The 12,100-nt window shown below is 40.7% G+C and overlaps 1 protein-coding gene across 3 annotated transcripts in view; it reads left to right on the top strand.

Moving 5' to 3' along the window:
• The window catches only part of sh3d19 (SH3 domain containing 19), a 136,115-nt gene extending 124,340 nt beyond the window's left edge, over nucleotides 1-11,775 (top strand). Inside the window, exons 20-22 of one of the 3 annotated variants that reach the window (XM_072256053.1) lie at nucleotides 4,616-4,802; nucleotides 5,455-5,558; nucleotides 11,018-11,775. In XM_072256053.1, the coding sequence (XP_072112154.1) occupies nucleotides 4,616-4,802; nucleotides 5,455-5,558; nucleotides 11,018-11,137 (411 nt within the window). In that variant the 3' untranslated portion in view covers nucleotides 11,138-11,775. Of the gene's footprint in view, nucleotides 1-4,615; nucleotides 4,803-5,454; nucleotides 5,559-8,901 lie in introns of those variants that run through there. The other 2 variants (XM_072256054.1, XM_072256055.1) reach the window with 2 other exon arrangements.
• Nucleotides 11,776-12,100: the final 325 nt, after the last annotated feature.

Genomic DNA, 12,100 nt, shown 5'->3' with positions numbered 1-12,100 from the left:
CACAGTACTCCAAGTGAGGTCTCACCAGTGCCTTATAGAGCTTCAACATCACATCCCTGCTCCTATACTCTATTCCTCTAGAAATGAATGCCAACATTGCATTCGCCTTCTTCACTACCGACTCAACCTGGAGGTTAACCTTAAGGGTATCCTGTACGAGGACTCCCAAGTCCCATTGCATCTCCGAACTTTGAATTCTTTCCCCATTTAAATAATAGTCTGCCCATTTATTATTTCTGCCAAAGTGCACAACCATACACTTTCCAACATTGTACTTCATTTGCCACTTCTCTGCCCATTCTTCCAATCTATCCAAGTCTCTCTGCAGACTCTCCATTTCCTCAGCACTACCAGCCCCTCCACCTATCTTCGTATCGTCAGCAAACTTAGCCACAAAGCCATCTATTCCATAATCCAAATCGTTGATGTACAATGTAAAAAGAAGCGGCCCCAACACTGATCCCTGTGGAACACCACTGGTAACCGGCAGCCAACTAGAATAGGATCCCTTTATTCCCACTCTCTGTTTCCTGCCAATCAGCCAACGCTCTATCCACGTATGTAACTTTTCCGTAATTCCATGGGCTCTTATCTTGTTAAATAGCCTCATGTGTGGCACCTTGTCAAAGGCCTTCTGAAAAGCCAAACATACAACATCCACTGCATCTCCCTCGTCTAGCCTACTGGTAATTTCCTCAAAAATTGTAATAGGTTTGTCAAGCAGGATTTTCCTTTAAGGAATCCATGCTGAGTTCTGCCTATCTTGTCATATGCCTCCAGGTACTCTGTAACCTCATCCTTGACAATCGACTCCAACAACTTCCCAACCACCAATGTCAAGCTAACAGGTCTATAATTTCCTTTTTGCTTCATTGCCCCCTTCTTAAGTAGCAGAGTGACATTTGCAATCTTCCAGTCTTCCGGAACCATGCCAGAATCTATCAACTTTTGAAAGATCATCGCTAATGCCTCCACAATCTCCACAGCTACTTCCTTCAGAACACGCGAGTGCATTCCATCTGGTCTGGGAGATTTATCTACCTTTAGACTATTCAGCTTCCTGAGTACTTTCTCTGCCATAATTGTGACTGCGCACACTTCTCTTCCCTGACACCCTTGAGTGTCCAGTATACTGCTGATGTCTTCCTCAGTGAAGACTGATGCAAAATACTCGTTCATTTCCTCTGCCATCTCCTTATCTCCTATTACAATTTCTCCAGCATCATTTTCTATCGGTCCTATATCTACTCTCACCTGTCTTTTACTCTTTATATACTTGAAAAAGCTTTTGGTATCCTCTTTGATATTATTTGCTAGCTTCCTTTCATAGTTAATCTTTTCCCTCTTAATGACCTTCTTGGTTTCCTTTTGTAAGGTTTTAAAAACTTCCCAATCCTCTGTCTTCCAACTAATTTTTGCTTCCTTGTATGCCCTCTCCTTTGCTTTAACTTTGGCTTTGACTTCTCTTGTCAACCACGGTTGCATCCTTTTTCCATTCAAAAATTTCTTCTTTTTTGGAATATACCTGTCTTGCACTTTCTTCACTTCTCGCATAAACTCCAGCCACTGCTGCTCTGCTGTCTTTCCCGCCAGTGTCCCTTTCCAGTCAACTTTGGCCAGTTCCTCTCTCATGCCACGGTAATTTCCTTTGCTCCACTGAAATACCGACACATCAGATTTCGGCTTCTCTTTTTCAAATTTCACAGTGAACTCAATCATGTTATGATCACTACCTCCTAAGGGTTCCTTCACCTCAATCTCTCTAATCACCTCCAGTTCATTACACAATACCCAATCCAGTACAGCCGATCCCGTAGTGGGCTCAACAACAAGCTGTTCTAAAAAGCCATCTCGCAGACATTCTACAAATTCTCTCTCTTGAGATCCAGTGCCGACCTGATTTTCCCAATCCACTCGCATGTTAAAATCCCCCACAATTATCATAACACTGCCCTTCTGACAAGCCTTTTCTGTTTCCTGTTGTAATTTGTAGTCCACATGCCTGCAGCTGTTTAGAGGCCTATAAATAACTGCCATCAGGATCCTTTTACCCCTGCAATTTCTTAGCTCAACCCATAAAGATTCTGCACCTTCTGATCCTATATCACCTCTTTCTAATGATTTAACATCATTTCTTACCAATAGAGCCACGCCTCCCCCTCTGCCTACCTTCCTATCCTTCCGATACACCGTGTATCCTTGGACGTTCAGCTCCCAGAGACATGCATCCTTTAGCCAGGTCTCTGTGATGGCCACAATATCATACCTGCCAATCTGTAGCTGTACGACAAGATCATCCACCTTATTCCTTATGCTGCGTGCATTTAAGTATAACACCTTAAGACCAGTATTTGGTACTTTTCGCTTTGATTTCACTGCAACTCATCCCAGTGGCTACAAATTTGCCCCATCACCTGCCTGTCTTTCCTGACATCTTTACTGCTCACTATCTTAGATTTATTTCTGTTTTCCCCTTCCTCCGCTCTGTCATTCCGGTTCCCATCCCCCTGCCAAATTAGTTTAAATCCTCCCTAACAGCTCTATTAAACTTTCCCGCCAGGATATTGGTCCCCTTCAGGTTCAGGTGTAACCTGTCCTTTTTGAACAGGTCATACTTCCCCCAGAAGAGCTCCCAATTATCCAAGAATCTGAAGCCCTGCCCCCTGCACCAGTCTCTCAGCCACGCATTCATCTGCCTGATCCTACTATTCTTGCCCTCGCTAGCACGTGGCACAGGTGGCAATCCCAAGATTACTACCCTGGAGGTCCTGCTTCTCAGCTTCCTTCCTAACTCCCAGAAATCTCTCTTCAGGACCTCCTCCTTTGTCCTATCTATGTCATTGGTACCAACATGTACCAAGACAACTGGCTGCTCACCCTCCCCCTTCATAATATTCAGTACCCGATCCGAGACATCCCGTACCCTAGCACCTGGGAGGCAACACACCATGCGGGTATCTCTATCAGGCTCACAGAATCTCCTGTCTGTTCCCCTGACTATGGAATCCCCTACGACTACCGCATTTCTCTTCTCCCTCCTTCTCTTCTGCACAACAGCGCCAGGCTCAGTGCCAGAGACCCGGTCACCGTGGGCGTCCCCTGTCAGGTCATCCCCCTCAACAGCATCCAGAACAAGATATTTGTTGCTGAGGGGGACAGCCACAGGTGTGCTCTCCACTATCTGGGCATTTCCCTTCCCTCTCTTGACAGTGACCCAGTTTTCTGACCCCTGTAGCCTAGGGATGACTACCTCCCTGTAGCTCCTGTCTATCACCTCTTCACTTTCCCTGATAAGCAGTAGGTCATCAAGCTGCAGCTCCAGATCCCTAACATGGTCTCTGAGGAGCTGCATCTCGGTGCACCTGGCGCAGATGTGGCCATCAGGGAGGCTGGAGATCTCCCAGGATTCCCACATCTGACACCCTGAACAAAGCACTAACCCTGCAGGCATGCAATCTAATTCTACAGGAATGAAACAGGAAAAATAAGTCTACTCACCCACTTACCTCACTAAACAGATGAACTTTTTAAACCATTAGCTAGTACCGTTAGCTGTGAAAGCCCTGCTGTTCCTGTCCATCCAGGCTGATTTACGAAGGGGGGGGGGAGAAAAAATGAGTTGGTGCTTCGCTCTCGCCTCTTCCCGTTTACCGCCGAAGCCCGTTAAGGCCAAAGCCCTACACTCTGCTGCCCACTCCAACAGCTGCCCGCTGTATAGGGTGGTCTCCTTTTTTAAACTCTCCGCACTGTCCTGTTGACGTCACGCACCTGCGCAGTCTCGTCCTACTTGCACTCAAAGAAGTTTTTTAAAAAACTGCCTTCCTTCAGAATTCAGCTCCCACGACGCTTTGTAGTCTCGATCCAAAGGACAGCCGTTGGTAGCAACCTGCCTTTTTAAACTCTCCGCGCTGTCCTGTTGACGTCACGCGCCTGCGCAGTCTCGTCCTTCTTGCACTCGAAAAAGTTTTTAAAAAAACTGCCTTCCTTCAGAATTCAGCTCCCACGACACTCTGTAGTCCCGATCCAAAAGACAGCCGTTGGTAGCAACCTGCCTCTTTAAACTCTCCGCACATAATATATCCATTGTGTATACAAATAGCTACATTGATACGAATGTCAGAACACCTTGTCTGCTGTCTCTCATGTTAATATAATTGAGAATTTTACTATTTCTACTGAATTGAGTATGAGCGTCCTTTTGCTGAAGTGCATCTAGCTAATGGAAAGTTCTAAAAGCTTAATTTATTTTTAACTCAGACTTTTATACTCAGGTGCTTTTTTATACTCGTTTATTTTTATTACATGTTTATACATTGCATTATTTGTATATTGCTTTATTTGTTTGTCAGGCTGAAAGTAATGGGTGTTCAGGCATTTACACAATGCTTATGATCACAGAGATAGTTTTCTACACATATTTTAAAATGGGAGAGGCTATATTTGTATTGTGAGAAATATGCAACTGTAAGGCAATAGTAACAGATCTTTCAGCAGTGCAATACTTCCTGTTTTATCTAGGTTAAATAAAGTCATTCTTCATGCTTTTCTACTGCTATGACAAGTTTTATTTTCCTCTACAGTGGAAACAAGCTAACTTTTTCTGTGATCTCTGCAGGTTGGAGACTTGGACCTGCAGTGGTGTGAGGCACTTTATGATTTCAAAGCAGAAGCTGCTGATGATCTACCATTTAAACGTGGTGATCAAATTCTCATCTTAGAGCAGATAGACTCTGAATGGTGCAAGGGGAAACTTAATGGTATTGAGGGAATTTTCCCATCTGCGTTTGTTCGAATTTCCACAGGTATTATTGCAAATAAAGCCAGGAATTTACAATAATCACACCATAGAAATAGTCTTTTAGTGATGGGGTCATTAATGATGGACGCACATTATTGTTGTTTATATTATTTTATTAAAAGTAGTATATTTAATCTGTTGTTTTATTAAAAGTACTACTCTGCAGTAGACCTGTAGACCTACTCGGCAGGTCGCTATTCTTAATGAGGAGAAGCTTGGAGTTGAAAACAGAAGTTGCGGGATTTGTGTATTGACAGTCATAGTCATAGTCATACTTTATTGATCCCGGGGGAAATTGGTTAAATTGATGTAGATTTCTCCAATTCTGCGGTTAAACTTCTTACCCAGTGATTAAGATTGGTTGGTATTTTCAGGCTGCATTGTATGCTGTATACACTGATGCCCAAATTTTGATTGCAACAGACAAACACTAGGGATGATGGAACTTTTTTTGTCAGCTTTAACTGTCCAGCTGAAACTTAACTCCAGATGCAGCATTAACGATTACTGGGCAGAATGTGGCCGTTACAAGTAAATTATATCAAGGAAATGATGAGCAACTGAGATTGAGAGAGAGAAAACCTACAATTTATCTGAAAGTCATAGGCTAAAATCCAACCTGCACTTTTAATATTTTTGCATAAATCTTTTGTCAGGAACAACCAGCCCTGTGAAACAACAATCCTCTGAGAATAAAAGAGGAATGGCCAAGGCGTTGTATAACTTTGTAGGGGAGAATGAAGATGAGCTTAACTTTAAGGTATGTAATACCATCAGATCAATAATGTAGTTAATTATCGAAACCGTAAGGAATCGAAGCCAGAGTAGGTTCTTTGAACCTTCAGACCTGCTTCATGATTTCATAAGATCATGCCTCAACTCCACTTCCCAGCCAACTATCCCTTCATCCCCTTGTTCTAAACCATTTCAGTCTTGAATACACTGAACTAATGAGCTACCATTGCCCTCTGGTTGAAAACTCCAAAGATCTGCAACACCTATTTTAAAACATAAGCAAAATATGTGAATTATATTATGTGAGTAGTTGAGCCTAGCTACAAGAGCCTTGCAGTCATACAAAATGGTAGTAGATCCATTGGCCAGCCAGTGAGTCCATGTCAACTAAGGTTCCCTTCTAAGCTAGTTTTGCCCACGTTAGCGCACATCCCTCTAAATCTACTATGTCTGCTTCCTGACCAAGTGCCTTTTAAATGTTGTTAATCTATCTGACTCAACAGCTTCCTCTGATAGCTCGTTCCATATACCGACCATCATCTGGGTCAAAAAGTTGACCATCAGGTTCCTATTAAATTTTTACCTCCTGAAGTTAAACTTATACCCTCTTCTTGATTCCCCAAGTCTGGGGAAAATACTATATGGGTTCACCCTATTTATGCCCCTCAGGATTTTAAACACCTCCGTAAAATCATCCCTCATTCTTCTCAGCTCCAATGAATAAAGTCCCAACATCTCTATATAACTCAGGTCCTCAAGTCCTGGTAACAACTTCGTAAATCTTTTCTGCACTCTTTCAAGATCACCCTGCCATAGGAAGTCAGTGGCATCTTTCCTATATCAGTATGACCAAAACGAATTACAATATTATAAACACACACACACATGATGCTGGAGGAACTCAGCAGGTCAGGCTGCGTCTATGGAAATTAATAGATAGTCGACATTTCTTGGCTGGAAAAGTTTAATGTTTATTCTTTTCCATGGATGGTGCCTGAGCTGCTGAGCTCATCCAGCATTGCGTGTATGTTGCTTTGGATTTCCGGCACCTGCAGACTTCCTTGTGTTTACAATATTATAAATGCCACCTTACTAACGTCTTGTACAATTGCAAAATAACATCCCAACTTCTATACTCAGTGCCTTGACTGATGAAGGCCAGCATGCCAAATGCTGCCTTCCCCATCCTGTCTACCTGTGATGTCACTCTCAAGTTTTTGTACTTCTAGATCACTGTTCTACAACACATCTTTGGGCCCTAATATTCACTGTTAAAGAATACCTGATTTATCCTCCCAATAATGTAGCATCTCCCAGTTGTCTCAATTACACTAGCTGATCAAGATCCTACTCTAGTTCTTGATAACTATCTTCCCTGTCTTCAACACTGCCTATTTTAATGTTGTTTGTAAACTTCCTAACTTGTTTTGTACATTCTCACCCAAATCATTAATATAGATGACAAATAGCAATGGGACTAGAGTCATAGAACACTACGGCACAGAAATAGGCCTTTCGGCCCATCCAATCTGTGCTGAACCATTAACCTGCCAAGCCCATTGACCTACACCCGGACCATAGTCTTCCATACCCCTACCATCCATGTACCTATCCAAATTTCTTTTAGATATTGAAATTGAACCTGCATTTACCACTTGCACTGGCAGCTCATTCCACACTCTCACCACCCTCTGATTGAAGAAGCTCCCCCTTATGTTCTCCTTAAACATTTTTCCTTACACCTGTAACCCACAATCTGGAATTGTAGTTTCACTGAACCTCAGTGGAAAAAGCCTGCTTGCATTTACCCCTCATCATTTTGTGTACCTCTTTCAAATCTCCCCTCAGTCTTCTGCACTCCAGGAAATAAAATCTTAACCTATTCAACCTTTCCCTATAATTCAAGTCCTCAAGTCCCGGCAACATCCTTGTAAATTTTCTTTGCAATCTTTTCAATCTTATTTACATCTTTCCGTAGGTAGGTGCAAAACTGGACACAATACTCCAAATTAGGCCTCACCGACATCTTTTACAATTTCAGCATAACATCCCATCTCCTGTACTCAGTATGTTGATTTATGAAAGCTAACGTGCCAAAAACTTTCCTTACAACCTTATCTATCTGTGATGCCACTTTCAAGGAATTAAGGATCTGTATTTCCAGATCCCTCTGTTCTACTGCATTCTTCAGTGCCCTACTACTCACCGTTTAAGATCTGCCCTGGTTGACCCTCCAAAATGCAACACCTCACACTTGTCTGCATTAAATTCCATCTGCCATTTTTCCAGCTGGTTCAGATCCTGCTGCAAGCTTTGATACGCTTGTTAACAACACCCCCAATCTTAATGTCAATGGCAAATTTGCTGATCCAGTTAACCACATTATCATCCAGATTGTCAGTATCGATGACGAACAACAATGGACCCAGCACTGATCCCTGTGGCACTCCACTAGTCACAGACCTCCAGTCAAAGGAAAAAGAATTTCATAGATGCATGGCACTCTGAATAACAATAATCCTCCTCTCTGTCCCACATAGACAGTTCCTTATTCTAAAATTGCCTCCAAGAGGAAACATTTGTTCAGCGTCTACCCTCTAAAATCCCCTCAGTTTTGTTTTGTATGTTTCATTAGGATCACCTCCCAGTTTTCTTGTCAACCTGTTCAACTATTTTTCAAAAGACAACCCCTTTACAACATTTCTTTTGCCTTCCTAATTAATTGCTATGTCTATATACCTTGATCCCCCTCTACAGTGGCGTTCTGTAATTTCTCTTCCTGTTTTCCATTCTTGCTAACAAAGTGAGCAGTTTATTTCTGGACATTATATTCCACGTACCAGATTTTGCCCGCTCTCTTAGCTTTCCAGAATCATTTTGCAAACTCCTCCTGTCCTCCTCAAATCTTGCTTTCTTATCTCTTCTGCTATTGTAAGCAAACTTAACTATGGTACACTGAGTACTTGCATCTATTTCATGTAATTCATTATTTTAGTTGAGGTCTAGCACTGAACCCCACTAGTTACAACCAGCCACACAGAAAATGACAATTTTGTACAAATATTGTTTTCTATTACTTAGGCAATCCTTTTCACATCCTATTGTGTAACCCCTCCCATATACACAATGCCACAGGATTTTACCTCATGCTTTTTTAAGTGGCATCTTATCAAAAGCTTTCAGAAAATCTAAATACATAATAACTGGCTATCCTTTATCCATCTTGCTTTAATACATTTGTCATGATATTTCCCTTTCATAAGACCCCTTTCATTTGTTTCATAGATATTTGACTAATGACTAAATCATGTTCATCTTCATAACCCTATTACTCTCTGCTACTACTTGGTTCCGTTTTGTTTCCCCAGCTTCAATGTCCCTGAACTGTCAATTTGCCTGTACTCCGTCAGTCCCTGCTGATATCCGCAAAAGCTACAAGTACCTGTTGGACGAGATAGGGGCTCAGGGACATGTACAACCTGACAGCCTGTACGAACCTCAGTGATGGTCAGACCCTCCTTTCTCTGCCACCGACAGAATCCACAGAACCTAACTTGCAGGGGTGTGACTGGCTCCTGCAACATGTCTGGACAACTTTCTCCCTCTGGATGTCAGATTCCAGCTCTGGGCCAAAATTCATCAAGCTGCAGAGATTGACTGCGCAGTGATCTAAACCAGTACCCACATTCTGCACCACCTACCCTGCTGTGTCTGTTATAGAAATTATTAAAGTAGCAAATACTTTTTTCAAACTATTTTTTAGAATCTTTATGATTTTGTCAAGTTAACAATCTGGTTTTACAGTATCAATTTAGTTTAATTTTTTTTACTGAACTCTAAGTTAGAATGAACTTCTAAGGTGAAGGGGAAAAAAGAACTACAATATTTACTGCTTTTCTGTGGTATAAACTTTATATTTTTTTTTCTCCATTTTTCAAGCTTTTGCAATGGATGCCATTGCTGGAGGAGCTTATTAATTCAGCTCTGACTTGTTTTTTTAAAATATCTACACGGTAGTTCATTCTTCCTTTGCACCTAATTCTGATGCTTTGCCAAGTCCTGACCTCTGTACTCTTTTCCGAATGCACTTATGATCTTAGTTGAAAACCATACGCTCTTTTTCTCACCGGGAATTTATAGGCGAGCCCAGCCAAATTGTGTACTTTTATCCTTCAGTAATATGTCATTTGAAACTTGTCACAAGCTCACATAAGTAAATGAAGTTTTTTTGTGCCATTGGCAAAATTAACTTCAAACGCAAGTTCCAAGTTGAAAGCATACAAATGCATTCATTATATATTATAGACATGGTAGGAAGGCAGAGAGTTTTTAATTGTTTTGCCTCACTTCAAGTTGAAATCTTCATCATCAGCCTTCTGCAATTAGGATTGTAACTGATGGGTTTTTTTTCGGAACATGTATTGGAAAGGTACAAAGTGCAAGCTTAATGTAATGGAGATTGGTGAGAAGAAGTATGAGAACAGTTCAATTTGATGTTGAGATGTACCTAGGATACGCTGGGACACATCAGTCATGTAACCTGGGGTCATCAGGTAATTGGATCTTTCAACATCACACGTCCTCACCCAGGTTTGATAGCCCCTGGCTGGTGTCCCAGCAGCACTGGTCCACAGGTCACATCCTCCTTGATCAGTAGTCACCTGGGGGCTCGCTCAGCAGCCTCTGTGACTGTCCTGATTTCTTTACAGCCCATGTCATGCCAAGGAGAGAGTAGGTTCTGCAAAGCAAGCAGCCAGTAAAACCTGTACAACCCATCTCACTTTGTGCCGTCCACCCCTGCCTCTGGCACCACTGTATATCACAGAGAAGAAAACAAATACAGCAATGGGTGTTGTAAATAACATACATTCAACAAACATTGCAAAATGTGTTAGCTTAGTAAGACAACACAACAGAAATTTTTGAGAAATAAATCTGAAATTTAAGATATTATTAAAATTAAGGGGAATAAACTGTTGATTTTACTTTCCTCCTGACACTTCACTACCAGATTCTTTGCTGGAAAAATTGAGGATAAGCTCTTGATATTTAATGAAATCACACTCTAATGAAATTAAGGAATTAATTTTCTTACTGAAAGCAATATTCATTGGGTGCAACATTATTGCTGTAGTTACAGAATCTAGTTGCACGTTGAATAATATCAATGTTTTTACAACTTTTACCTTGTATTCCAAATCTTTATTACTTGATTCTAAATTACAGCCTGTACTATAATTTTCACTTCACTCATTTTTGTATTTTGATTGACGCCATCGATACCCTCTGATAAAACTCCCTTTGAATGCATCCTTTCTGCAGATGAAACAAAAATAAGTAAATAAAAATATTTTCCAAAAATACTCATCCTTTAGGTAGGACTGACTGTGCAATGTGGCTGTGCATTCTAGAGCATAATTAACTTGTTGGAACATCCCAGTCAAAAAATATTAACCGAAATCTGAATGGATTTTTCTCCCAAAGGTTGGTGATACAATAATCCTGCTGGAATCCATAGATGCTGACTGGCTGAAAGGGGAACTACAGGGAAAAGAGGGAATATTTCCCAGGAGTTTTGTTCAGGTTCTAAAGGATCCATTGTGAAATTCTCTTGCTGAGACTGAAGAATGAATGTGTGGAACAGAACTGAACTCTGTCAATCATTTATTTGTACCAAAGGAAACACAAAGCACATTGGAGTCTGGGACATGGAAAGGTTGAAACAAATTTAATTGCTGTTGTTGAAATGATTAACTAAATGTTCATTTACTTGTGAACCAAGATGCACTGCAGTCACTTGGAAGCAGTGTATGGATGGTGGCCAGGGTTTGTACTCTCAACACTATACTCCAGATAATTATACTCCATGCTTTTTATACATTGGTATAAAATGAGTTTGGATTGAAGAACACAATCATGATATAATTATACTGAATCCAACATAGTATGCAGGTACTAACAGTGAGTGGGCTGGTTTTCCCATTGTTGCTGCCATCTTTAACTTGCATACACTTTTTATTGTAATGTCTATAAAAATGCATCGTTGCATGTTATTTCATATTCTTCTGAATTGTAATTTTTAAAGTTAACATGGTTTATATATATATATATATAAAAAAATAAAATCAGTCTTCAAGATTTGCCTGCAGTATTATTTAGCAGTAACTGGGCATTGGCAGTAACAAATTATTTTGGTGTGGATTCTTCACCACTGGTAACTCTAGGTAGCATTTGCTTTGTAATAAACTTTTTAATAAATATTATTTATTTCAATACTTCCAAGATTTTTTTCAGAAAAGATTTTGGTCTGTGACTGTTCAGCACTGTTGGTAAATTTTCATCTGTGAACTTGCGTAAATTGCACCATAACTCTGTCACACTAAACCTGTATTGTAACACATATATTGCAAAACTAATTTTAATAGCATGGTGAAAATTGATTTCAACAATAGTGCCATCTTGTGGTCATGATCCTTGTATTTCTTTGACAGAAATACTGTATACATATCAGATGTGCATCAGTGTTTTGGTATGGAAAGCTCATAGATTGCTGTGATATGTAGAATA

Source organism: Mobula birostris, chromosome 4 (genome assembly GCF_030028105.1).
Source record: "Mobula birostris isolate sMobBir1 chromosome 4, sMobBir1.hap1, whole genome shotgun sequence".
In the NCBI taxonomy this organism is placed as follows: Eukaryota; Metazoa; Chordata; class Chondrichthyes; order Myliobatiformes; family Myliobatidae; genus Mobula; species Mobula birostris.
Note: the sequence above shows the minus strand (reverse complement) of the source record. Positions and strands in the feature narration are given on the sequence as shown.